This window comes from Phymastichus coffea, unplaced genomic scaffold (assembly GCF_024137745.1).
Source record: "Phymastichus coffea isolate CEN01 unplaced genomic scaffold, Cenicafe_Pcof_1.1 PCOF00149, whole genome shotgun sequence".
Classification (NCBI taxonomy): domain Eukaryota; kingdom Metazoa; phylum Arthropoda; class Insecta; order Hymenoptera; family Eulophidae; genus Phymastichus; species Phymastichus coffea.
The window spans coordinates 425,216-451,603 of NW_026706960.1; the positions used below are offsets into that span (position 1 = coordinate 425,216).

Here is a 26,388-nt window from a genome sequence, read left to right on the forward strand (position 1 = left end):
CGTCCGTACGTGAAGCTGACGGGCACGAGAGCCAATAAGCCGAAAGCGGGGCAAACGGGATTGGCGACGTAATGCGATTAGCGGGTCAGCAGTGGCTTCCCTGGGTGGGCGGCTGTAGGGCACTCGGGAGCAACGCGCGCCACGAGCACCAGCAGCAGCAGCAGCAGCAGCAGCTATGGGCAAGGACGACCCGGAGACCGCAGCATTGAAGCAGGAGCTGGAGGAGCTGATCAACAAGTGTAAGGTAAGTGGCTGTGGGCGAGGCACTGGGCGACTGGAGTGTGGCACTCGTTGGCTCGGCAGGATGACCAGAAGAAGATGCAGGACACGAGCATCCAGGACGTGTGCGGCAGCGCGACCGATGCGCCCAAGGTGAAGATGAGCACGAAGAAGATGCTCAAGGGCCATATCAACAAGGTGAACTCGGTGCACTTCAGCGGCGATAGCCGGCACTGCGTGACGGGTAGCCTCGACGGCAAGCTCATCATCTGGGACACGTGGACGGGCAACAAGGTGCAGGTGATTCCGCTGCGCTCCGCCTGGGTAATGTCCGTGGCGTTCGCGCAGTCGGGCAACTTCGTGGCCTGCGGCGGCATGGACAACATGTGCACGGTTTACGACGTGAACAACCGCGACGCCACGGGCTCGGCCAAGATCACGCGCGAGCTGCTCGGCTACGAGGGCTTCCTGTCCTCCTGCCGTTTCCTCGACGACGGCCACATCATCACCGGCTCCGGCGACATGAAGATCTGCATCTGGGACCTCGAGGCCTACAAGAAGACCACCGACTTCGCCGCGCACGCCGGCGACGTGGTCAGCATCAGCCTGGGCCCCGACGGCAACACCTACCTCACCGGCTCGGTCGACCGCACCTGCAAGCTCTGGGACCTGCGCGAGGAGGTCGCGCATCAGACCTTTTTCGGCCACGAGGCTGACGTCAACTCCGTCTGTGTGAGTATATACGTTGCGACGCGGCTGCGGCCTGCGCCTCGATCGCGCTCACACCCGCTCCTCCGCGCAGTTTCATCCCAACGGCAACAACTTCGTCACTGCTTCCGAAGATAAGACGGCTCGGCTCTGGGACCTGCGCGCCGACCAGCAGATCGCCTCCTTCAAGCCGCCCAACTCCAACCCCGGCTTCACCTCCACGCAGCTCTCTCTCAGCGGTAGGTTCATCTTCTGTGCCACCGACGAGAAGGACATCCACATCTGGGACACCCTCAAGCAGCAGTACAACGGTGAGGTCCTCCTGTCCGTCGCCACTTGCCAGCGCTACTCACGCCTCTGCTTCCAGGCTCGCTGTCTGGCCACGACAACCGAGTCACCTGCATCTCCATGGCCGGCAACGGCATGGCCTTGGTCAGCACCTCTTGGGATCAGAACTGCCGAGTCTGGGTCTGAGCTTGCGATTTTCAGCCACTTTGCCGTCTTGCTTCGTTTACCACTTTCACACTCCTTACTTGTTTTAATATTCTAATGTTGTTGTTCACTTATTTCTCGAGCAAACAATTATCTGTAAATTTTACTTTTCTTGAGCTGTTCGATTCTCATTGATCTGTCTGTACTCGATCAGTGCTTGTTTTTGAGGCTTTGAAGAAATAAATGTTTTATCTTTTATTAACTCAAAATATTGCGTTTATTCATACAACTAGTAGTTATTTCGCTGTGAGATTTTGGACGGCTAGGGTTGAGCTTTAACGTAGTGCACATTCTGTACCTATCATTCAATCAAAATTAGTCCAAATTTCGCGCAACAAAAATATCCGAGGTTTAATAAAAGCCATTTTTTTTTCTTCTAAAAACAACAAGCCTTAAAATTAAACGATGTCGAAATGTGCAATAAGCGATCGATTACAATTTCAACCCTAGACGTAAAATATTCTCAGTGCTGCTGCATACATTTTTATTGATGACGCAATACTATAATAAATATTTCGAGTATCGCTTCCTCCGTAAAAATTGAGCTACTTTTGTGATATACATCGACATGTGCGCGGACACTTATGTTCAATAATTTACAATAAATATTGAATTTAGCTGAATATCCTGCTGGCACTTTACCGTACACATATACATATGTATATAACGAAAACGACAAGCATCGTTTTTCCCTATCGATTGAGTAAAATATTTCCGACTTTTATTCCTGCAAAATTTGTACGAAAAATATTTTACTCAGAAGTTTATTTTTTTTGTTCAATAAGCACTTTCATATTTTTTAACAGATTCATTAAGCTTTACAATGTTAAACAGTCAACGATTCATATTTGTTTATATATTACCAATTGAATCCCTTCGTATCATTCTCTTTAGAGTATCGTTTTCGTTACAGTTAGATTTTTTAAATGTAAAATTAAATACCATGTATAATTATAATATTACAATATATCACAGAAAAAGTGTATTTTTAAACGTAAAATTAATAACCTAATGATGGTATAATATTATTTAAATTTGGTAACTAAGCAAAGAAATTTGATCAATCAAATTAAATGACTTGGGTTCGCTATTAATCAAACATGATATATATCTATATATGTTGAATTATAAGCAAATTTAAGTACTTTATAGATAATTAAAAATAGTTATGATTAATGTCAACGATTACTTTTAATCATCACAAATCGAATGCATTGAAAAAATTTTAATTTGGTATTTTCAAGTCTTTCAAAATTTCAATTTTAAGCGCAAAATATAAGAAAAATTATTATTTTTGCCTCGTAACCACAATAAATGGCTATAACGTACGAACAAAAAAGATGTAGGTAAGATTTAACTACTTTAGAGTACATACATGCGCGAACGTTGCCTACGTTAAGCGAGCTATTTGGAAAAATAAGAATTTTAAATTCCATCAAGATGTATCAACAATGCTATAATAACTGTAGCTCCAGTTTCTTTGGTAGCCCATTCAATGCACTCAAGCTGTGGATCTAATCCATCTTTTTTACACGAGGTTGTATACGAACTCGGCCTTACGAGTAATTGAAAGGCTGTTGATACATTGACTTTTTTGTTTAATTGTGTATCGATGTATCTGTAAAATTTGCAAATTTTTAAGATTAGAAAATTGTTATGAACTCTGCTTTTATACGTAACTTACGAATATTGCTTGATAAATTGTTCGGAGCTTGCATATTTGATATTTGGCGAAAAAACAACTTGAGGGTTTTGGTCGTCACTACTAGTACCGATTGTCAATGAATCAGTGTCCAACTGCTCTTTGGTTAATAATTCGCCCCTATCGAGAATCTGTCTGTCGATATAAACAAGGTTCAAAAGGCATTTGTACGATATATTCTTATTAACAATTTTCAAATGGTTTGAAAAATTACCGGACGGCGTCAATTCTGGTACCGTAAAAGGCAACGTGCCATTTATCGGTAGTACTCTGTGGTATCTGATTGGCATTTATACTGTGCTTGAGTGGAAATCTTACCCACCCCACGGGTATTGCGAATTCGGCAAGTGGCTCGCCTTTTTTGCAAATAACTTGATCACCATCAGCTTTAAAGCAAGAGCTGCAGTAGCACAGCACTTCGTCCACAGAGAAAAATTCATCTGGTAAAACCAGCGATTTTTTCAGACGCACGCAAGCTTTCAGGTACTCGCATTTTTTCGAAGGCGGAGGCACTATCAAGTTGCTGCTCGTCAATGGCGTGGACGGTATCGAAGGCTGCTGCGACAAAGTCTGTTGTGCTGAGCTCAATATACTATTACTTAATATACAGTTGTTTGGAATCTGAAAAAAAAATCAGAAAATTTGATATCAGTACATGGAAATAGTCAAATGTACCGATAAAAACTGTTTACCGCAGATTGACGATGACAATTAAGTAGAAGCTCTTGAGGTGCACTGGGCATGCAATGATTCTGATGCCAGGCCCGGACGTTGGAGCTCTGCGTCATCACATTGTTCAACGTTGATACTGCGTTGACATTATTATTCTGCGAACTATTCGACGCGATACTTTCATTAATAGCATTGTTAGCATTACTCGAGTTAATTGCGGTGTTCAAGTTTGTCATGTTTGTTGAGCTGATCACGGAGCCATTCTTAATATTGATATTCGTGGCGTTATTGAGCTCGACGTTTGTACAGGGCTCGTTATTATTAAAGCCACCGTCCTCGCAATTATCATCGATATCTGCGACGACATTATTATCGAGTGATGACGACGTTGCTTGTTCCTTATCACCATATAAATTGTTGTCCAGAATATTGAAGAGAATTGTTTCTCCGCAAGCTCCATTTGGATCAGAAAAATTGGTATCTAACGGTACAAGGTTGCTAGAAGTTGCAGCTGTTGTAGTTGAAGATGATAGTGATATCGGTTTCAAGTCTATATAAAAGTAAAAGAATTCAATTTTGTTCAAACTAACTGTATATTCTATCATTTGTTTTCTGAAAGCAACAGACAAAATTACCTTTATTACTGGTTGTCAGATTCCTGCTTGCCAAATCATTATCAGTCGTTGACGCAGTAACAAAGTTGGCCAACTCCTCATCGATATCAACATCATCGTTGCTATGCCTTTCTTCATCCTGCAAATCCAACTCGACCAAGCCATCAGCTAAATCATCTAACATGATGGATGCGTTGCTTTCTTTTTCGTGGCACTCGAGATCTGCTTTTTCTCTTGAGTTTTCAACATCTTCTGATTCGATGGCTATGGCCAAGGCTGTAGCATTGTCCGTGTCATTATTGAGTATATCGTTCTCGCCAAGAAGAGATGGCAGACTCAACGTATCATTACTAGAGCCGACAATTGAAATTTGTTCGCACTGCCCATACAGATCAATAACAGCGTAAACGTAAGAGGATAAGTCCGAAACTGCAACACCCTGATCCACGCCATCAATATACAAGTGGAGGCGCATTTCTTCATCCAGAAGCAAACCAACTATCGATCCCGATCGCAGATTCTCTAGGTTTGCACCGTAACAGGATCTGACTTTTGTTCCATTATGTGATATCCAATCGCTACATATAATCCACGAGTGTTTCTTCAAACCGAGAGCCGTTACGGGGAAAGTCACTTTTTCTGGCGGAATACAAGAGACTCCACATAGCATTCCAGATACCCACCTGTCGTTCACTTTCTCAATTTTAACTTGAAATAATTTATTTTTTATCAAAGGTTTACTAGACATGATTACACCTGTAACAGTATGAATGAAAATATGTGACGTTTCAGTCATACATTTCTGCACAAGCAATTAAATGTAAATCTCAATTTACCTTGATTATAACTTGCTACTCGTTTGGCGACAGTCTTCTTCTCTAATTGAACATTTCTGCCGTGGTTTTCGTGGAATTCATAGGACCAATCACTTTCACCTATGGATGCTACTGCCATTTGAGTTGGTGTCGTTACAAAATCGGTCAATAGTTTTCCTTCTCCGCACGCATCGTAAGATAACTCCATATTTCCCTCACTAAAATTATAAAATAGTAGATTTAGTTAAAACAAAAATCAACCTTGACCGAGCGAAAAAGACAATGGTAGCTTACCCTCTGACACCAGATGACATCGGATCCAACAATAATTCCAAAGAATCTTGTAACCTAAGACTTGCATTTGGTGATATCGCGATATTTTGCTGCTTTGTGCTAGTCACGCATACGGCAACCGTACACCCAAACAGTTCAATCACGGCGTAACACATTTCAGGCACGTTCGTTGCAGCGACACCCATGTCTTCTCGATTCACGTAAAACTTTAGGTTACCCTCGTTCGTACGTTTCAGACCGATTTTATCTCCTACACGCAACCAATCTAAACTTGGACAGTAGTTCCAACAAAGGCAGTGTCCTTTATGCCTCACTTGATTACCTGTGAAAAGTAAAAAGAGTGAGAAGACGAAAGGTATTATGCAATAAAACCGAGAAAATCTTACCAGTGAGATACCAGGCATCAACGGGTATGGAAGTCATCCCTTGGACAAGATTCATCGACGTTAACCAACTACCATTTTCGTTGCTAATCAAACCTATTCTGAGCGAACCGCTCCACTCCTTGGCAACCTCCTGAATGCAGATCTCAAAAATCTCGTTATTCTCAAGAGGAGCATCGCTGAGTAGTACAGCATTACTGTACTCGCGACAGCGAGTAGCCACCGTGCGCCCAGTATCTAATTGTATATTCAGACCCACCGACTCGTGGAATTTGTGAGTTATCTCGGTTTGAACAGCGGGTGGTACGACCGACGTTGGCTGCTGGCTCGTTGTGCTGTTTTCTGATGGCAGGTATTGTTGTATCATATCACGTCGCTCTGGTAAAACGATTGTTACCTGAAAGTTAAGCTATTGTTATCACGAGGAAAGGTTTATTACAGTGTGAATTCGATTTTCTTTTGCCTAGTAGTAATATAGTACATTTCCTAACTAGTTTGGGGAAAATATATTGTTACTTCACAAGCACAGAAGTACAGTATTTTTCAAAACAACGTGTGAAAAGCGCGAATTCCAGTACATGTTTTTCGCCAAGCTATAATAAAAACGTACTTTCCGCGCGGTGTGTTGAAATAATACATTACGATACAAGTACGGGAAAGTAGATTCTCACTTCGCTCGGGCGTAAGCGCCACATGACACGAGAAACTCTTTCCCGAACATGTGTCATACCGTATTTTTGGATACGACGTGTGGAAAGCTCGTTTTTGAACGCACGTTTTTGGCTGAACGTACGAAAAATATGTGCTTTCTGCATGAACTGGCGAAAATTAAGATACCGCATGATTTTAAAAGAATTAGGCCTAATAAACTGCCTTTCTAAGTTATCGTTTACTTAGCTCAAATATAGGTATAAAATATAAGCTGATTCGGTATGTTCTTATGTGTAATACTTAGTCCTTTGGGTCAATGGTAGATGTCACGTAAGAAAATTGGAATTACGCATTACTTACTTGGGCACATTGTCCGTAGAGATCGATAACAGGATAAACTTGCGCCGGGAGACCAATACACGCGGTGCCTTGATCCACGCCGTCAAGATAATAATGCAAGCTTCCGTCTGAACAACGCATCATACCGATACGGTTGCCCTCGGCAAGCTTATCCAGATCGCAACTGTAGTTATTCCTCAAAGGAACACCGTCTCGAATGATCGTCGAGCCTGAGAGCATCCACGTGTCATGGTCGATATCTGTCATCGTCGATGGGAATTCTAACTCGTCTGGCCTAATCGTAATTGAAGAAACAATGTCAGTAAATTATCAGACCCTGTTTTAAACGAATTAAAACAAAATTTTGTACAATTTACCTTATCGCCGTAACACCAGCTTCTATTGCACCTGACCATCTTTCAACCATCTTATCAATAGAAACTTCGAAAATTTCGCCGTCGCGAAGCGCACGATTTGCAATGACTATCGCGTCGTTAAATTCTCCAAGAGCTCGCGGTCTTGAGGCTGTCAATCCGTTGTTAGTGATTCGGGCATTCTTTCCATGCACATGGTGAAAGCGTAGATCACTGAAAGATTATTCACTTATATAGGTGAGACTTGTTTGACAAAAAAAGGATTACAAGAGGAATTAAATAGCCTCCAAAAATGTTAGAAAATACCAGTATAAAGTAGTATTACTAAGACTGGAATTAATTGTGGTAGGGCTACAAAAATCAGAATTGTCAACGATAGTAGCTTGGGCTGCTTGACCGTACAGATCGATCACTCCATAAACCCGCTCCGGGACTCCAGTTGCCGCTGCACCCTGATCCGTGCCATTCACGAAAAAGTGAAGTGTCGAATTGTCTTTACGCATCACTCCCACGCGATCGCCTACTTGTAATCTGTCTAAGTTCTGGCCGTATTGATCGATCATTGTCGTGCCGTTATGCATCACTCCATTACCTGTCATCATCCACGTACCTGACCTAATTAATATCACCAAATTTTTTGTATTACACGGATGCTGCAAGCTGTTTTAAGTATAACATTCAATCGATACTTACCTTACGTTGGTCATTGTAAATGGAAACTCCAGTTCAGTTGGAGAATGAGTGGTAACTCCTATTTCGATTGACCCGGCCCATTTTGCGACAATTTTATCGAGCCTCACTTCAAACAGTTCATTTGCCCTCAAGGGCCTCGAGGTCAGAACAACGCCGTTGTTGAAGTCATCTATGGCACTATAAATAATTTTGCATTATAAATATACATAAAACTATATATTTTATTCGCGGTACATAATTGGGATTATTACTTTGGTCGATGAGCTGTACGACCATTGTTAATTACATCCGCGTGAGTACCGCAACACGGATGGAACATCAATCTATCTAGAGGCTCCTCAGATTCGCCTGTTTACACATCAAACAACATTCTTTAAATTACATCAATCGCAAAGCAAAAAATGTCAATAACATTACCTACCGTTTATTCCTTGTAGTTGCAAAGTATTTCTTCGGGTAACGAGATTTTGTTCTTCTCTCTCATCACGATCGACGATTGTAACTTTCACGGTCATCCCGTATAAATCAATGACGCCCCATATTGTATTAGGAACTTTGGCAGCAACTCCTTGGTCGAGGCCGTTTATGAAGTAATGAAGGTTGCCGTTACTTTTTCGCAGCATACCTACCCGATCTCCTTCCTATAATTCTCAAATATAGCTCATTGTCTTTGGGATAATTGAATTGAAAAATAATAAAAATAACAGAAATAAGAAACGTAACCTACTCTGAGCTCATCTAAATTGAATTCACCATACTCTCGTCGAGTTCCTTTCCCATTGGTTAATATACCACATCCAGACATCATAGTAGTACCAGAACGCATATTTGTCATAGTTGCAGGGAACTCTAAGGCAGTAGGGCTATGTGTAGTGACACCTACTTCTATACTACCTGACCATTTATCAACTAGTCTATCAATGCGAATCTAAACATATATACAATAATTATAAAAAACCATTTGATATTTAAAGTAAAATCATTGACTTACCTCAAACAATTCATTATCTCTCAGAGGCCTATGAGTCATCACAACTCCATTGTTGAATTCATCTAATGGTCTTCTCCTTTCTGCTGTACGAGCATTATTTGATAATTTGACTAGGGAACCCACTCTTTCATGGAATCTCAATTTATCTTCCCTTATGGCAGCTAAGCTTGGATTTTTTGGTAGTACATTTAGATTCACATTTAAATTTGTCACTAAATTTGTTGTAGATGAGGTTGATGCTTCATCCATTGCATAATCATTATTAATTTCTAATGGGAGCTCCCCATTACTACAATTTGATGCAGGACTAATAGAAGGTTGAATTGTGGTAACCTGAATACAGTTTCCATACATATTAATAACTGCATAAACTCTAGATGGTATATTTGTAGCTGCTATTCCTTGTGGAGAGCCATTCACATAAAATACCAACTCATCCTAAAATCAAGTATATAGAACTATTACTTCAATGTATGATCATGAACAATAATAAAGTAGTTATTATCTGATAAGATATAACCTTTGATGTTCGACATACTCCAATAATATGTCCTTCATCTAATGTACTCAAATCTATTCCATACTGTTCTAAAACAGGCTCTCCGTTGTGAATTATACTAGAACCTGTCATAATCCATGATCCATGTCGCAAACTTGTAGCTGATGCTGGTAAATTGGTGTTTTCTGGATCACAAGCTGTCACTCCGATCTCTATCGTTCCACTCCATATCATCATCTTAAATATTATAAGGACAAAAATAAATATAGTAGTAATTATAATTTGACAACAATGTAATTTTTCATGCACATTATGAACATCAAATCAAAATTATCGCTTACCTTTTTATCAATGCGAACCTGGAAAACTTCGTCATCTTTCAATGGTTCAGCACTAAAAACCAGGCCATAATTGTACTCAGAGACACTCCTGACAGCGGTGCACTGGTTGTTCATTAAGCTCACACGGTCGCCGCATTTTCTATGGAAGAGCAACATTCTTGTGCCCTACTGTTCGCTCTCGTTACAGCTCTTGTAGTTATTTCTTTCTGTCTCCGGTAAATGACGTCGGCACGGCCGTCGGGGAAGGCTCCCCGGCCGTTGTTTACGCTCAATCCTTTCAATTAATATTTTTTCTTCGACGTGGGTATTTACTTACATGTTGTATGTAGGTACAAGAAACGGGGAGAAGAAAAAGGCGCGCGCGCGCGCGCGACCTCGTCGGCGCAAATACTGCTTTTCGCTATCTCCGTCTCTCTTGTGGACTCTAACTCTTTCTTCCCTTTCCGCGCTCCATCAGTACATCTGGTGGTTAGAGTCACTTTTTGCGTACATGATACTTTCAAGTATTTCCGCGAATCCGCGAAGAAATATAAATTTCGATGCGCTTGCGTGCAATTATGTTGTCTTTGCATTACCATTCTCGTATATCATATTAAACATAACTGCATGCTCTCATAAGATATAGTCAATGTTTTCTTTTATATATAGGTTACAGCTACAATTTCTTTTTTTTTAAACCGCTAAAAAATTAACTACTTTACGTTCGAGTCAAATCCACATATTTGTAGGAATATCCTTACGTCTAGTTTGTTCGAGTCTTCTTTTTTACCTGTATTAACCTGAATATTAATAAAATTCTGATTAATTTTAGGTTTTTATTTTCTATTTTAAAAATAGTACATTTTATCAACATATACCGTTTTTCAACATAAACATCATTGTCATCGTCATTGCCATTAACAACAATGATACTGTTATCAAAAGAGCTGCACTTGTTAAAATCTTCAATGACAACGTAAGCCACTGCTTTTCTTTTTATGCGTTCAATACCTTTTTTGGAAGCAAAAGTTCTGCTTGGTTATTGGTTTGTTTTTGTTAATGGTTATCTGCTTGGTTTATCCAGATATAAAGGACAAACAAATTCTGGTGGTCTGCTGTTGTAAACCTCTGCTACAGTTTTTTCATAATTGGTCAATGCCTTCGCTTGATTTTCTACTAATTTTTTGAATGTCTGTACACTTTCAGCGACACTTTTTTTTAAAATCGAGTGTTGTTTATCACGTAAGCTCATGGTAGAAAAACTGTTAGACAAGATCTTTGATTTTGTAGTTCAGCTATAAATCTGATATATAGGTTCTGAACTAGAAAAATGCGGGAAATGACATAAATATATCAAAACAGTCTCAAGCCTGTATGTCCAACATTCACGTTATATGAATTCCGTGTTTTCCGTTTTTATCATTAGAACATTGTATTTTCAGAAATTGACTGTAGCTTGACTTGATCACGCAATAGTGAAGATAATTTGATTTTGGTCGTTGGCGCGAATAACAATATATAACTTACTGCGGCAGCGCCCATGCGGTCGAGAAACGGAGCAGAGCCTTTAATAAACACGCTACACGGTTAGCTGACTTGCTCGGCAATGTGGCCTATGCCCGTGTGGAAAACAGCTGTACCCGTGAAGTGAGAGAGAGAGAAAGAGAGAGAGAAAGAGAGAGAGAGAGAGAGAGAGAGAGAGAGAGAGAGAGAAGACAGGGCTCACTCTGTGGAGAGCAAGAGAAAGAAAACAGTCGGTGGAGCCAATGGAGTATCGCCAGGAACTACACCTGCATGCTGCTGAGCTCTGACTTTGCTCCATTACTCTTCAAGTCTCACACGTAAGTTTTACATTTCTTCTATTGTTTTCTTCTGGTACCTTATCGTTATAATTTTTGAATAAGCTGTTGGTGCGGCTCTCGTGCAATGTCGAACTCGAACAAATTATTCTTTGTCAGATAGGTTGTACACAGTAGCTCCATTATTATTCTAACGCGTTTGTCGATTTGTTGCTGATTGATGAGTTGCTCTCGGGTTTTATGATGTTGTTCTTCCGTATTCTGATTTCGCACAAACCTAAATAAATTATAAATTTACGACAGCAACTGAATGCATTCGAAAATTTGAGGTTTATTACAATCAGCTGTTTGTCGCAAGTTCCCGGACATGAGCGTGCAAGCACCTCGATTATCTTAATAATCTTATAATTATTCGCTTCTCAGAGTAAAAAAAGAATATTTTTATTCTTGGTGCGATCTACAAGTAGGCCGGCTTATTTTTTCGAATAAATTATTCAATGCTTCATTCTTTAATTCTATCAATAACATCTTTATAATCATTAAATGGTAAATCTGTCAAAAGTTACTGCCTATTTTTTATGATCAGCTAAGTGTACAAATCAGATTTTGTTACTCTTATTAATTTTCATATAGATATACATGTAGCCCTGCTCAATTTCATACACTATGCTTAACTTTCAAACTATACTGTACATACAAATTTTTTTTTAACTTTATACTTATAGAATATAAGACCAGAAGTTGTTAGCTCTGCTTCATTATATTTTGAATTATTATTCTGAATTTTTGAATAACACCCAATTTGTCAAAGTATATATATTCTTGAATCTTAAACTTTATTTTATCAACCTATTAACTTAGAGATTTTCAAATGATTTTAAAATTTGATTGAGAGTAAATAAAACTGTATTTGATACTTGCAGGAATGCTATAACACTGAATTTCGAATGACAATCAGAAGTTTAGTTGGAAGGAGTGAAGAGGTAATAAAGCAACAGTGTTGTGATGGTGAAGCAGTGGCCAATTATCACACATTCTTGCTTAAGGCAGTGCTGGATTGTGAGGGAAGCCAGTTAAGAAGATCCAGAGGCAAGTGCAACAAGACACCTTCGGTATGACTAACAGCAATGCCAATAGCAACATTGGAGCTGCAGAACTTTTTCATATGCTTGAGTCCAATAAACTCAAAGATGTTGAAGAAATTAAAAAGGTTTTCCATGATCACTTTTTAGCAAGTAAATACAACTTTTTATATTATCTCCAGTCTGCCTCTAGACTCAGAAGTATTGAATAATTTTTGAACATTTTTTTGAAACTACAGCAAAAGATAGTTGGTTGGTGAATGGATTGTTTGATTACTATCTTTCTACGGATTCTTTAAGGGCAGTCGAAGTTCTAGCAGGAGTAAGAGAGCCTCATGACAAGCATCTTTTTGATAAATTAACAGAAACACTTGCAGCGAAACCTAGTAACAATGGACAAAAGATTAGAACGCTTACACTGCTTGGTCATGTGGCTAGACGGCAACCTACATGGCTCTACCGTCTGGCTAACCATACACTTTTTAAACAGCTGCTTCATTTGCTCAAGGTAATAAACATAATTTTGCCAAAAAATAAAATTAGTTTGTGTAATCTCTATGGAAAATATTTATATTTAAGGTGGAAGAAGATATAGTGTTATTAATGAGTGCTCTTTTGCTACTGATAACCCTGTTACCCATGTTACCAACTGCACTGGCTCCTCATCTGAATGAAATCTTTGAAGTATTTTCTAGACTTGCATCGTTATATTATAATCGTTTGAATATTTCAAACGCAAATTCTGGAGCTTTTTCGACAACGCCTATTGGCTGTGATGTAGATTATAATCTCCTTCATTTACAGGTATATGAAAACTTCTTAATTGCTCCTTAATAAATCATATTATATATCGCAAGTAGTGTTTAATTTAGAATAGAAGTATTCAAAAACTAAAAATGTTTGCAGGTTGGATTACACAACTTGTTTCACCGATTGTACGCCATGTATCCATGTAATTTTATTTCCTTTTTAAAACCCCAATATTCGCGAGATCAAACGATGATTTTTAAAAAAGTGATAAGTCCAATGCTGGATTCGGTGCGTATGCATCCATTGCTGGTGACAATGTCCAAAGAAACAGAGATCTCATCTTCGAGGTAAAAATATATTTTTTTAAATAGCAAAAGTCAAAGTTTAAATAGCAGAAGTAAAAGTTTAATTGCAAAAATGAATAAAATAATACAAGGAGTAATGTGCTTTCAGGTGGAAGAAAATGGAGCATCACGATGTGGTAGTAGAGTGCAGCCGTTTTTCACTGTTCGAAAGATCGAGTCGCGAAGAGATGATGTCGCTGGCAAACATGCGGTTCACCCCGATATCAGGTAGGTTCCTAATTTTTTATCGAATATCAACAGTGAAAATTACATAAGACACGCGCTGCGCAGTGTTTTCCGAATACTCGTGTCCATATACACCAGTAAGCAACTCGGAGTTTCCTATGGTATTGGAGCAACAGAGCTTGGACAATGTGACGAGTCAGGAGAGCTTCTGGTCGCCGAGCATGCTCGTAGGGGCGCACAGTCCACCGCCGCCTACTTCACTTCAAGCAACGCCATTGTCACACGGCGATGTCAAGTCGACGCCTTCAACACCTGGTGGTACCACTGTCGTGGCCGCCAACGCGAATCTCAATAACCGCAGTCGAACTTCACCACCTGAGGCAGCCGTCGAGGCGACTCCTGAAACTACTCCAATTAAGGTTCCCACCTTTATTCAATGGCAGTTTTTCATATAATTGTTTTCTCCTTGAAATTTTTAGAACTTTGAAGGAATTAAATTAAAAAGATTGTACAAAATCTATCGTAGTTCACAAGTCATAGTTTTAGTAATAGATTCGCGATGTCGAGTTTTATTTTCATACAAATATAACGAATCAACCGTATTTAATTTTTATTACTATTAAATCTTATCTTCATATGTTAAACATTCATATAAATCGCACGATTGATTCGATAAAAAACAAAAGAAGTAAGCAGCAACACGATATCATTAGTCAAGATAGCAGCATAACTATCAGTATATCAATAAGTACAACGCAGATAAATGTATCTCTGAATCGCATCGATATAGTTACACTCTTACGTCTTTTGACGTATGCTTGTATATGGCGTGATCGCTTGCAATTAGTTTTTCGAAAGTCGTACAAGTTCTTCGAGCTTTTGCTAAGTTTTTTTTTGTTTTTATTTGAAAAAATAAAGAAATAAACTAGAAATTTTTAAGACACTGTGCACGTTGTTGAACGCACGTTGTCGCAATAACTTCACAATTTGTATGTATTTAAAATGCTGCTCCTACAATACAGAGATATTTTCGCGTGGTACGTAGATTAACCGCGCAATTATTTATACTATCACTGAATTACGTTGTTTGATTTTCCCTTTTTTTTCTTTACAATCTCACGAGCCATCATTAATTGACATTCATCGTTCGTAAAGCTTTTATTTTCAAAGTCTTCTCACTGCAAATGGTTGTCAATAATGTATTTAATTTGACATTCAGCAAACTTGCCTAAGCAATTCTATCCTCATTACGGAGAAAACAAGCGCGTTAGCGAAGAGTTTTGCTAGAGTACCAGAAGAAGAGCAAAACAGAACGGGAGTAGTGACTTGTAGTAGCTCGCAGGGTGATGAAGGATTGAACGCGTAACTAACGAGAGGGTTTGCATATTGCCAAGTAGGACGTGAGGTCGATGGGGAGACAGGTGCCCGTAGGCTCGGCAGCGGTGCGCGCACTGAGCGCCTTCGGCGCGAACGGCGCCGCGGCACTGCTGGGCTCGACGAGCCGGCCGTCCACGCCGATCGGCAGCGGGGCGGCCGCGAACCCCGGGCAGCACTCGCTGTTGGCGAGCCGCCTCGAGTTAGATGGGCCGTCGATCCTCGACCGCAAGCTCAACAAGCTGGTGGCCGAGCGCCAGAACGCCACGCAGCCGCAACAGAGTCGCGTCGAGGACGAGCCGGCCAAGCGCGCCGGCCCGCTGCACCAGCTGCACGACCTGATCAACGGCACGCTCGAGTCCTGGCAGCAGCAACAGCAGCAACAGCAGCAACAGCAGCAACAGCAACAGCAGCAACAGCAGCAGCAGCAGCAGCAGCAGCAGCAGCTCGAGGACCAGGAGGTCGGTAGCGGCGCGGGCGAGCCGCGCGCGGCGGGTGGCCGGCCGACTGACCGTCCCGCGTCTGCCCAGGTCTCGGACATCGTGTCGGCGCGGCGGACCACGACGGCCGGCGCGGCGGGGGAGCGCGAGCGCCAGACGGTGAGCGAGCTGACGCGCCGCGTGAAGCTGCGGGTGCTGTGCCAGAACCCGACGCCGGTGCCGCGGACGCGACGGCGCGCCGGCACCTGGCCGCTGCTCGGTGGGCGGGCGCGGTCCGGCGCGGAGGCGCCGTCGTCAACGGCGCGGACCCGGCGCGCCGGCACCTTTCGCCCGCTGCAGGCGGCCTCGGCCGAGACCGAGGACGCGGCCACGCAGACCCCGGGCCTGCTGCCCTGCGACTACCTGCTGTGCGAGCCCACCGCCGCCGCCTCGGGCGGCCCCACGCCCAACTGCCTCGAGCCGCCGGCATCCGCGCGCCTCTCGCCCAGCGCCATGCTCGAGCGCTACCTGCAGGTGTGCGCGCTGCCCGAGGCCAAGTGCAGTGAGTACCGCGTCGCGGCCCGCGCCCCCGGAGCCGCACTCACGGCGCGCTGGCGCTGCCGCTCCGCAGGGTCGCGGCCGGACAAGCGGCCGGGCGAGGAGGCCGAGAGCAACGGGACCCCGCAGCCGGACGACGAGGGTGCCGAGGCCGGGCGCGCCGCCCAGCAGATCCAGCTCATGTGGCTGCAGCTGCAGTTCGAGCGCCAGCGCAGGGAGGTGCACGCCGAGCGCAACCGCCGGCTCCTCGGCAAGCTGCGCGACTCGCGCGCGCTCGAAGAGCTCAACTCGTCCATGGTGCGCCAAGCTCCTCACCCCTCCGCCCCTGCGCCCCTGCGCCACTGCGCCCGCGCTCACTCGGCTTTCTGTTGGCTCTAGGCGAGCAGGCTGAAGCTCGCGGACAGCGAGATCGACTCCCTGAGGGCCGAGCTGAGCCACAACCGGCAGGAGGCGCGCAGCGCCGAGCAGCGCCTCGCCGAGACCGTGCAGCACTGGCAAGCGAAGGTGCCGAGCTCACCGCGGGCGCTCGCCGCCGTGTCCGCACGACCCTCACCCCGATGCTTGCGTTGCAGTGCAAGGAGGAGCAGCAGCGCGGTTCGGCGCTCAAGGACCGGATAGAGCGGCTGGAGGACGAGCTGAAGACCGAGAGGACCAGGTTGACGGAGCACGAGAGGCAGAGGCGCGCCGCCGAGGCCACCCTCTTCGAGGCGGCGCACCAGCTGAAGGAGGCCCTGCGGGCGGCCAACCAGAGCGAGGAGCTCAAGCGCCTCCTCGACACCGTGCACAAGCGCTTCCTGCTGCTCGGAGAGGTGAGCGTCGCTCGTGGCGCGCACGGCCGCGCGGTCCTCACGCAGCGCTTCGTTTCCGCAGGCCCAGGCGAGGACCCAGGAGAAGATGGGCGCACCGGTTCACATGGCCAGGCAGGAGATCGCGCAGATACAGAGGTGCTGCTCGGAGGAGCTCTCCGGTAAGTGGTGCCCTCGAGGCGTCGGCCGCGACCCGCTGCCCCAGCCCCTCTGCCCCTGGCTTACCGGCCCGCCTCTCTCGCGCCCAAGGTCTGCGTCGCCAGCTCGACTCGCAGACGCTGCATCTGGAGTCCTTGAAGAGCCGGCTGCTCGAGCTGGAACACAGGGACGCGCGCAAGGAGGTGCAGCTGGTGGACCAGCAGCGACTGCTGCAGGAGGCCAAGGAGCGCCACGCGGCCGAGGTGGAGGCCGTCGAGTCCAAGTACAGGGCTCAGCTGGAGATCAACCTGCTGCTGGAGGGCCGCGTGCTCGAGCTCCACGGCAAGCTGGAGCAGGCGACCTGCGGCCCGGGCTCGCTCGGGCCCGTCAACCTTGCCTCCTCGGCCTCGCCCAAGGAGCGCTCGCCGCCGCTGTCCGCCAGCCTGGCCTCCTCGAGCGAGGGCAGCCTCGCCTTCATTCACTCGGCGATGAACGACTGCTGCGACCCGGCCGGCGAGATCGCCAATCTGCAGGCCATCGTCGACGACGTGTCGCCCCTCGGCGCGCCCGCCGGCGCCGTCTCGCAGTCGTTCCTCAGCTCTGCCGCCGCGGCCGCGGCCGCCACCAAGACCACCGCCGGCTCCAGCAGCCAGCGCTAGGACCGCACCCTCGCTGGACCATTGCTCCCCCTCGAGGTCCTCGCCGCTCGGTTGTTACCTGTGTACGTGTGTTCGCGCCTGCAAAAGTGCTGTTTTTTCTAATTCGTCGTAGCTGCTCGCGATTGATGTATTGAGTGTGTGGAGATGCCGATTTCCTCTGTAAATTATCGACTTTTTCGTAATTCTATGAATTCATTCAGTTAATGCGATTGTGCACAAGTTTCGAAGAGGGCTGTTTGCACCCTTCGTGGCGCGAACTCGATTATTCGAACGTGTTTTTACATTCGACGCAATCAACGCGTTCGAGCGGGATGTCACATGTGAATTGTTTTCACGTTTTTGATAACCCCTCAAATGAAATAAGTTTTGGACTAGCATACAGATATGTTGTTTTAAAATTATACACGAACATTAAAGTGGAGACTCAATGACGAGCTCGCTCGAAATAAAAATATTTTGTGAGCAAGTTTGGTGGCTTTTCACTTAATCCTCCGTGTAATTAATTCTACTTTTCATTTATTTTTTCTGTATTGCTTAAACAATACTTTATTAAGGTATTCTATATCCCAGTTATTTATCAATATGCAATTTATCCAAAATTCACAGAAAAAAAAACTATAGTATTGTTTGGAACGCTAATTTATTATGAAAATTTAAATTCTCACAAAATTGATAAGCTGCTACGGTAAAAAATTAATAGCAAACTATGAAAAAAGTTAAAAAAATAATGTCGTTAATTTTGAGTGACACTATATTGAAATGTAAACCAAGCGGTTGCAAGGGAAATAAGAAAGGGTGCGATCAAAAATCAAGTGAGTAAAAATAGGCAAGGATTTTCATTCATAAGTGTACATTGCTATTTCGTTTTATAAATGAAATTGATAAAAAAGATTCTTATTTTTAAAAATTGAAATCTCTTTTATATAAAATTGATATTATTCAACATTTGACAATATTGAAAATAAATTTGTCTAACTAAATGTCGAGAATTAATTTTTAAATACAATTGAATCTGACTAAATATTTCTTATGTTGTGATCAACGCAGACGGCAGATATACTCGACTTGATGATAAGCGATTTATCATTAAATAAACGCTAATGAACAGGAAGTTTAACTTACGCACATGGTTTGTTTTCTTTCACGATTAACAAATAATTTCTTATATCTCGCGTGAGCTATTATTATACACCAATTATTTTTTCCTTTATAACATCAATTTTTACAATTACATCTCAATTGCTAAGTTCTCTACAATCGCACACACAAACTTACATTTTCATATCTACACACGCAATTCATTTATGGATACATGTGAATGTGGAAACAACATTTGCACGCTCAAACATTTTTGTTGTTGTAATGTACAATTGTAATTCAGACAAACAATGTCATCAACATGAAAACTGTAACAAATTTTCCATTCGCTTATAATCAAAATATCATAAATTCAATACTTTGACTATTACCCTCTATGCAATAAGTTCAAACATACTGAACACGATTACAGCTTCTCTTTCGGAATCCAGTCCGGATAAAGTCACGGTGTAAATTGCAGGATAAGTGAGTTTGAAGAAATCAAGTTATGTAGGTTTAAGTTTGAAATACAGTTGAACACATTCACCCCCACTATAAATACAGCAGAGAATCCTGTATAGTATAAACAGGTTCACATCCAAACTAGCTTAAGTGGAAACCAGCTATACATTTCTAAATCCAAGGAAGAGTCCTGAAGTGATCCAACTAACAATTGCAGATGAATTTATTGGAACAATGGCAGGATCGGAATTTTATTGACTCTATCCTCTCAATCTTCTTCTCTATAAGTTGTAGGACTATCCATCATCTGGCTTCATCTAAGGCTGGAATGGTGGGGCTCACATGTTAACTGATGTCAGATGGCTGTTGACCAAAACATTGATGAAAATTCTGACCAGTAACTCATAACAATGGGCATCAGAAGAGTGTATTTCTGCTTATCTGTTGACAAACGGATGAACTGCAGGAATGCATCAGTGTTGCCAAGTCAACAGTGTCCCGAGGTTGACAGGGTGCCAAAATATCAACATTGGTTGGAGTTTGAGTCAAAAAGTTAAAAGACTCTTCTGTTTTTGCAAATGATTGTTCATAGAGGACGGTTGAATAGCAACCAAACATGAGCGCAACAACACAAACACAAGCCTGTTCGTTACATTTAGCGCTTCTCCAAACAATTGATAAACAAACAATCTTGGCATTCTCCTTATTGTGACAACAAGGGAACATCTGTCACAAACATCGATCCAACGAAACCGAACGAAATAAAATAAAAAATACAATAATTCGCAACACATACAATCACCTAACAATCAATTATTTAGTTTGTTTTCTTATTCTCTTTGGAATCGTCTCTATTTTCGATAGCTTTTTTCTTCTTTTCATCTTCTAATTGTGCTTCCATTTCACCACTAAATCCAAATTCATTAACTCTCGTATGGTCAATTTTGTATATCCAGCGTTGGTATAAAAAGATAAAGAAGACAATATCATCACGAAAACATCCTAACCTATACAACGTCGGCATTTTTATGACAAATGCAAAAATGTCATCAATGAAAGTGTTTAAGAATTTATATGAGAGCATGCGCCATGGAAGGTGAGCAACGCTTTTCATTTTGTAATTAATAAATAGCTGAGGTGTCATCATGATGAAACCAAAAGTCAAGAGGAAGCCGTATAACATATTAAGCACCCACGAGTACCAACTTTTGTGCTCAAGATACATGAGTGAATAAATGGCATAGCCTCCCAAGAGAGGGAAGAGTGCCCACGATAGATACCTGAATGCAAGTCTATCGTATTCCTTGGTTGACGACTCCACATATGAGCCTTTATCATGAAAAGTCAATTTGGGCAAGATACCTAAGACTTTAGTTGAACGGTCCACCTTGATGTCAATAACTTTGTTAATTTTCCATATCTCTATTAGTAAACCTATTCCACAGCTTATTTGGATTAATGTATTTGTCTCATTATCTAGAACATAGAGTAACACGACTAACGATTGAAAAACATTGAAGAAAACAGAGCGAACAGATAAACCTTCTAGAGATTTACGATTATTCCAAAACTGAATATCTGCAAATAATTAATTATCCATTCTTGTTACTGTTACTTCTTATTATTTACTTGAGTAACAAAATCTTTAAATAATTTATAATTCAACTCACCATTTTTAAATGCCAAGAATTCAAATACACTATGAAGTATGGAAACCAATATGGTTGCACCAAGTAGGTAAGGATTTGTGTCGAGAAGAGTTTGTTTTAAAGTATCTTGATCATCTCCATCATCTTCTTGAGTGTCACCTATAAACAAGAAACATTATGCATTTTATTTTACAAGCTTTCATTTGGCAAATAATTATTTATACAAAATTGACGATATATAATAATGAATCATTAATTTTGCACATAACTTTGTACTTACCTAATAAAGATGAAGTCCATCTATTTCTCATAGTTTGAGCAGCATACAGTTCCCATTTGATAAAAGATAAAGGTTGGTAAGTTAAATGTAATTCCAGTTCATTGATAGTTTCATTCAAAGGAAAATAATCTCTTTGCATATTCCAAAAGTCGTTCATATACACTACTGGTTTGTAGAATTTTCCATTGGGTAAAAATTTAACATCTGCAATAGAACAAATTTAAGTATCAACTGAACATTATAGGTATTTCAAAAAAATGAAAAAAGTAGAAAAATTTAATCAATATTACATTCATCTAATGGCATGGGCACTTGGCCTTGTACCCAATTCGTTTGGTCTACAACCAAGTTCACAGTTAAATTTGGATGCCAATGAGATAAAATTTCTTGGTCCATTATTGCAGCTTTCTACAGTATAAAAATATGAATTATTCTGAGATAAAAATGAGCCATTATTATTTTCATTACCTTCTTTTCTTCTTCAGTAGCTTCAGTTTCTCCAGTCAATAAATTGTGAGTCTTTCGATACCTGATTTTCTTAAATTTATTTATCATTTTTTTAGAGTAGGATATCATATCTCCTCCATACTTTTTACCAGCATAAGGATCAGGTGATTTATCATTATGCGTAACATATACATGAAGATAAATAGATCCATTATTCAGTAAACTTTTGGAAGGAACAAATTTATGAGTATTAAATCTGCTTCCATCTCCATTTTCTCCGCTGTACCAATCTCCATAAACCAGCCCATATTCAGACCAGATTTTTGCATTGGGATCATTGAAATCTTTAAAATTTTCAGATTCTGACAAGTAGACATGGAAGTCAAACTCTGTTCCATTAGAAAAAATATTGAATGCAGCACTTGGTGCTACAGTTGTAGCTCCATTTTGCACAGTTGGTGTAGATCGTCTACTGAATAAGGAACTAATAAAGTAAATAATCACAGCCCTGATGATTAGCGACTTGGTAATAGCAAAAAATGATTGTGCATAAGTCTGTGGTGGTGCCTGCCTTTGTTCCACTTCCTGATTATTTGTCTGAAATTCCATAAATTATAATCCATAAATTTTACTTAAACATTCAAAATTGATTGGATATAAATATATTTGTTATTTTAAACAAATAAACTTGTATAAAATTTTGATTAAAATGAGTTGACATATTGATTAACAAATTATCTTGATTAATAGTGAACAGATGAGAAATGCATTAAATGTTAATGGAAAGTGCCTATCGAGTCACGTGAAACCATTAAGCAAGTCAGTTAGCATTGCGTTATAGTATGTAGAAACAGGAATTTTACGAATGTATATCTAATGACTTAACCTGAAAATTTAGACGAAAATTTACGATAAATCATAGAAATCTAGCATACAATGCAAACAGGTGAAAAAATAGAAAACGGTGAAAAATTGAAAAAATGTTGAGTGACAAACGAAGAATTTAAATGGGTGTGGATGAAAAAGCAAGACAAGGTTGAAATTACGTGTTGTTCGAGCTCGCCGTTGGCAGGAACGACTTGTCCAGCCTGCGAGGAGGAGCTCACGGGTCCATCACGGTGTCCAGCACCGTCATCTTCGGCTGTCATCCTCTAATCAAGCGGTTTTCACTCCTTTTTTCTAGTGGTCAAAAGGAGTTGATAATGAAGGCAGCTCTTGTAGGCGAATCGTGTTGGTGGACAAAGTAACAACGGTTATAACCCTAACGTAAAGAGAGCTGTTTTTATCACAGCTCTCTATATTCTTCTTTATATCCCGTATCTTGAAATTAATTAATCTGCGTGGGGCGATGTCTATCGAAATCGAGAACACAGCTCTTCAGTAGCTGACGATTAACGGACTAAAGTAAGCTGCGTCTGCGTATACGTGTGTGCTACCTTAATAATGCTTTGGCTACGTAACCGAATGTGACTACTGCTTACAATGTATACTGACTTGGCTTGGCGCCTTGTGACCGTTTATACGGCCGCTCATTGGACAATTCATTCAACCACGTCCATCGTGACAAGATTGTCCTCCATTGAAATAATAAGATTAATAAAAAAAAATTCAACTCGGAGAATATCGCTTACTCGTCTTTAAATCGTTTTCGAATGTCAGTACGATTATAAGGTTTCATTCATAAATACGTGTTACAAAAGTTTTTCTGACTAATCCAAGCAATTCAAGTAGGATTACGTGTTATTTTAAAATGAACAGAAGACAAAATCGTGTCGATTGTTGATCACATGATTTCTAGATGCGCGCGCAGACATTGCGGTGTCTGCTAGTCGGGCATCACGCGTTAACATTTGTTTACATTTTATTTTTGTTTAAAGAATTAACAATTACCAAGAATTTGATTGTTCAAGCAGTGTAGAGATGGGTCACGTACGTAATTCTTCATCCATATTTGGTATTCTTCAATATACGCCAAAAATCTATTGTTAGAAACTTACATGGTACTTATAAATATTGATTGATTCATACATTTATTTATTAATCTTATCTTATTATGACTTTATGCACGGCAGTTTAACTATCTTATTTTTAGATTGAATCATGATGAAGCCCAGGTTTAATAAACTTTTCACATTGTTGGTTATTTGGAGACTTGCTTCAGTTTTCATTGTTCAAACATCTCATGTACCAGATGAATATTGGCAGTCACTAGAAGTTGCCCATAAGCTGTCATTTGGTTATGGATACATGACTTGGGAGTGGCAGGCTGGAATTAGAAGTTATTTGTATCCATTTTTTTTATCAATTTTCTATTTTATTGTAAAATTTGTCAACGCTGATTTTCCATTAGTAATCATATTTGGACCCAGAGTTTTTCAAGCTCTACTTAGTGCATATGCTGATTACAGTTTTTACACATGGACTAATAGCAAGTTAGCATTGTTAAGCCTTTGTGTAAACTGGTATTGGTATTATTGTGCTACAAGAACGCTTATCAATAGTTTTGAGACTTGCTTAACCATCATTGCACTTTCAAAATATCCATGGTCTGGTCATCAAGTCAAAAACACTACATTTCTTTGGATAGTTGGGTTTCTATGTTTCGCTAGACCAACTGCTACAGTGTTCTGGCTACCACTCTGTCTCTATCATGTTTGGAAAAACAAATATGTCATGACGTGGTATCTAGCAATAGGCCTATTTTATTTAATTATTTCAACTTTAATTGATAGCATGTGCTATGGCAGGTTTACTCTGAGTCCTCTAGAGTTTTTCAAAATCAATGTGTTGAACAAAGTATCCGAGCAATATGGAAAAATGCATGGATTGTGGTATTTATTCTCAGGCTTGCCAGTGCTGCTAGGAATCAATTATTGCATTCTACCTTTGGTTGTCTACAAAGTCATCAGTAATGGCAATAACTATCAAAAATCGTTACTTTTTACAGTTACAATTGTTTGTAGTCTAGTCATATATTCCCTAATTGGTCACAAAGAATTCCGATTTATTCTTCCTCTTTTGCCTATGCTGATTTTTGTCATAAACGAAACCATATTTCAAGAGAGAGTTGGTAAAACAAAAAAGAAACTCTTCGTATTCACGTTGATCGTCAGTAATGTTTTTCCTGGCATCTACTTTTCTGTATTACATCAAAAAGGGCCGTTAGAAATTATGTCGCATCTCAGAAATGACTTGGAGACCATGAGAAATTCAGAGGTTGACATTTTATTCTTAACAACTTGTCACGCAACTCCTTACTACAGTCACCTGCACAGAAATGTCTCGATGCGCTTTTTAACTTGCGAACCAAACTTGAAAAGTAGCAAAGATTACATCGACGAAACAGATAAATTTCGCCGAAATCCTATGAATTGGTTGGAGATCAATTATTTGAACAACAGAAACATTGCTCGTTTACCTAGTCACGTTGTTATAGATGATTCGATAATAGACAAAGTTGAACCATTTTTAAGACATTATATAAGACTGATCTATTGCGAAGATACGCATTTTGCTCAACATGGGGAGTTCAATGGATATGTGATATATAAGCATCATACAATAAAGTCTTTCGATAGCGATAAAAGTAAAAAACATAATAGCGCCGAATTTTGATCGGACATGTTTTCCTTCATCGTAGTTTCTATTTTAAGGTTCGTATATCACATATTATTCTTAACAACTTGTCCTTACTACAGTCACCTGCACAGAAATGTCTCGATGCATTTTTTAATTTGTAAACGAAACTTGAAAGGTATCAAAGATTACATCGACGAAATAGATAAATTTCTTTTGCTTTTGTTTCGCTCGTAAATAATTCAGTTCAATCGTGCAAGTGTGTACCGCAATTATATATTGACAATAATAAATGAATGTATGCAATCAATGCCGACAATGAATGTGAAGATTATTAAAAAATATAAAAATAAATAAGTAAATAAATAATCTACGTGTTCAGGAAGCAGATAAACGTCTGGAGGAGATATGCGAAAGCTTAGACAACTTAACGATCGACAGCCTACAGTTGATGGAAGAAAAAATACTATTGAACGTGCAACTTGAAAATTTGCTCCGACAGGGACACATAGATTTGGCCAAAGCTCGCTATATTCGCGGCAAAGAGAGTATAGGAATGTTACAAATACCAAGCGAAGACAAAGAAGCAAAGTCCATATTCAATCTGGAAACGACGTTCGACGAATCGCAGGGAGAGAGTATTCCACATTTCGACATTAGCCTGAAAACAAAGTCAAAGGAGGATGATAAGGAAGCTCAGGATCCCATCAAGTGGTTTGGCCTACTTGTGCCGCAGAGTTTGAAATCGGCACAAAAGCATTTTCAAGAAGCGATCTACCTGACGGTGAAGTTAGCAAATTTACAGTCGCAAATGGCCGAAATTTCCAAGCAATCGGAGTCACTGAGGTCGTTGAAAAAGCTTGCTTCGTAGTTTTATGAATTCAGTAATAAAACATTTGTTAATAAATAATAATTATTTTCGCAAAATATCGCCTATTCAATTAAAAACCTAAAGTACAACAAATTGTCATTAACGAATGTCTGGTAAAATCAAATCGGAGCACATTGAATATTAT

General features: G+C 41.0%; 5 protein-coding genes across 10 annotated transcripts; 3 read left to right on the top strand and 2 right to left on the bottom strand.

The window, feature by feature from the left end:
* The first annotated feature begins 85 nt into the window (after positions 1–85).
* LOC131672405 (guanine nucleotide-binding protein subunit beta-2) lies at positions 86–1,621 on the top strand. The gene is made up of 4 exons (XM_058949605.1): positions 86–244; positions 304–951; positions 1,022–1,238; positions 1,295–1,621. Exons 1-4 carry the CDS (start codon positions 176–178, stop codon positions 1,399–1,401), a joined length of 1,041 nt encoding a protein of 346 aa, XP_058805588.1. The 5' UTR covers positions 86–175; the 3' UTR covers positions 1,402–1,621.
* Positions 1,620–10,844, bottom strand: LOC131672397 (neuralized-like protein 4). Its single transcript, XM_058949590.1, has 19 exons — positions 10,645–10,844; positions 9,788–10,566; positions 9,468–9,683; positions 8,948–9,385; positions 8,684–8,884; positions 8,378–8,597; positions 8,208–8,304; positions 7,957–8,133; positions 7,570–7,878; positions 7,267–7,476; positions 6,911–7,184; positions 5,903–6,296; positions 5,517–5,838; positions 5,244–5,440; positions 4,429–5,163; positions 3,814–4,343; positions 3,336–3,742; positions 3,104–3,256; positions 1,620–3,037 (listed from the first exon to the last, which is right to left on the bottom strand). The coding sequence occupies exons 2-19, from the start codon at positions 9,941–9,943 to the stop codon at positions 2,845–2,847; spliced, it is 5,229 nt and encodes a 1,742-aa protein (XP_058805573.1). The 5' UTR covers positions 9,944–10,566; positions 10,645–10,844; the 3' UTR covers positions 1,620–2,844.
* A 173-nt stretch (positions 10,845–11,017) lies between these two features.
* LOC131672398 (hamartin) lies at positions 11,018–18,331 on the top strand. 4 transcript variants are annotated; one of them, XM_058949591.1, is made up of 15 exons: positions 11,018–11,138; positions 11,209–11,607; positions 12,489–12,800; positions 12,887–13,155; positions 13,227–13,451; positions 13,554–13,744; positions 13,851–13,969; positions 14,018–14,346; positions 15,325–15,762; positions 15,832–16,282; positions 16,352–16,575; positions 16,657–16,782; positions 16,851–17,087; positions 17,149–17,245; positions 17,334–18,331. In XM_058949591.1, the coding sequence occupies exons 3-15, from the start codon at positions 12,680–12,682 to the stop codon at positions 17,879–17,881; spliced, it is 3,375 nt and encodes a 1,124-aa protein (XP_058805574.1). In that variant the 5' UTR covers positions 11,018–11,138; positions 11,209–11,607; positions 12,489–12,679; the 3' UTR covers positions 17,882–18,331. The 4 variants fall into 4 exon arrangements, with proteins under 4 accessions (XP_058805574.1, XP_058805575.1, XP_058805576.1 ...); XM_058949592.1 differs by lacking the exon at positions 11,018–11,138 and having other exon boundaries at positions 11,477–11,607; positions 12,489–12,548; positions 12,612–12,800; XM_058949593.1 differs by lacking the exon at positions 11,018–11,138 and having other exon boundaries at positions 11,477–11,607; positions 12,489–12,548; positions 12,616–12,800.
* A 387-nt stretch (positions 18,332–18,718) lies between these two features.
* On the bottom strand, positions 18,719–23,200 carry LOC131672401 (putative lipid scramblase CLPTM1). Its single transcript, XM_058949598.1, has 6 exons — positions 22,843–23,200; positions 21,818–22,393; positions 21,640–21,757; positions 21,350–21,553; positions 21,091–21,228; positions 18,719–20,998 (listed from the first exon to the last, which is right to left on the bottom strand). The coding sequence occupies exons 1-6, from the start codon at positions 22,942–22,944 to the stop codon at positions 20,238–20,240; spliced, it is 1,899 nt and encodes a 632-aa protein (XP_058805581.1). The 5' UTR covers positions 22,945–23,200; the 3' UTR covers positions 18,719–20,237.
* Positions 23,201–23,405: 205 nt separating this feature from the next.
* On the top strand, positions 23,406–26,299 carry LOC131672403 (GPI mannosyltransferase 3). Of its 3 annotated transcripts, XM_058949601.1 has the most exons (3): positions 23,406–23,796; positions 23,889–25,449; positions 25,755–25,891. In XM_058949601.1, the coding sequence occupies exon 2, from the start codon at positions 23,897–23,899 to the stop codon at positions 25,409–25,411; it is 1,515 nt and encodes a 504-aa protein (XP_058805584.1). In that variant the 5' UTR covers positions 23,406–23,796; positions 23,889–23,896; the 3' UTR covers positions 25,412–25,449; positions 25,755–25,891. The 3 variants fall into 3 exon arrangements, with proteins under 3 accessions (XP_058805584.1, XP_058805586.1, XP_058805585.1); XM_058949603.1 differs by lacking the exon at positions 23,889–25,449 and having other exon boundaries at positions 23,411–23,796; positions 25,755–26,299; XM_058949602.1 differs by lacking the exon at positions 23,889–25,449 and having other exon boundaries at positions 23,412–23,725; positions 25,755–26,299.
* Positions 26,300–26,388: the final 89 nt, after the last annotated feature.

Coding starts and splice junctions, on each gene's coding strand:
- LOC131672401 (XM_058949598.1), bottom strand. CDS start 22,944: ATGACAGCCGAAGATGACGGTGCTGGACACCGTGATGGACCCGTGAGC. Junction 22,394..22,842: donor ACGGCGAGCTCGAACAACAC/GTAATTTCAACC, acceptor ATGGAATTTCAG/ACAAATAATCAGGAAGTGGA. Junction 21,229..21,349: donor ATGGACTTCATCTTTATTAG/GTAAGTACAAAG, acceptor TCTTGTTTATAG/GTGACACTCAAGAAGATGAT.
- LOC131672403 (XM_058949601.1), top strand. CDS start 23,897: ATGATGAAGCCCAGGTTTAATAAACTTTTCACATTGTTGGTTATTTGG.
- LOC131672398 (XM_058949591.1), top strand. CDS start 12,680: ATGACTAACAGCAATGCCAATAGCAACATTGGAGCTGCAGAACTTTTT. Junction 12,801..12,886: donor CCATGATCACTTTTTAGCAA/GTAAATACAACT, acceptor TTGAAACTACAG/CAAAAGATAGTTGGTTGGTG. Junction 16,576..16,656: donor AAGAGCTCAACTCGTCCATG/GTGCGCCAAGCT, acceptor TGTTGGCTCTAG/GCGAGCAGGCTGAAGCTCGC.
- LOC131672397 (XM_058949590.1), bottom strand. CDS start 9,943: ATGTTGCTCTTCCATAGAAAATGCGGCGACCGTGTGAGCTTAATGAAC. Junction 7,477..7,569: donor AGTAATACTACTTTATACTG/GTATTTTCTAAC, acceptor ATAATCTTTCAG/TGATCTACGCTTTCACCATG. Junction 3,038..3,103: donor CAATTTATCAAGCAATATTC/GTAAGTTACGTA, acceptor CAAATTTTACAG/ATACATCGATACACAATTAA.
- LOC131672405 (XM_058949605.1), top strand. CDS start 176: ATGGGCAAGGACGACCCGGAGACCGCAGCATTGAAGCAGGAGCTGGAG. Junction 245..303: donor AGCTGATCAACAAGTGTAAG/GTAAGTGGCTGT, acceptor TTGGCTCGGCAG/GATGACCAGAAGAAGATGCA. Junction 1,239..1,294: donor CCTCAAGCAGCAGTACAACG/GTGAGGTCCTCC, acceptor CTCTGCTTCCAG/GCTCGCTGTCTGGCCACGAC.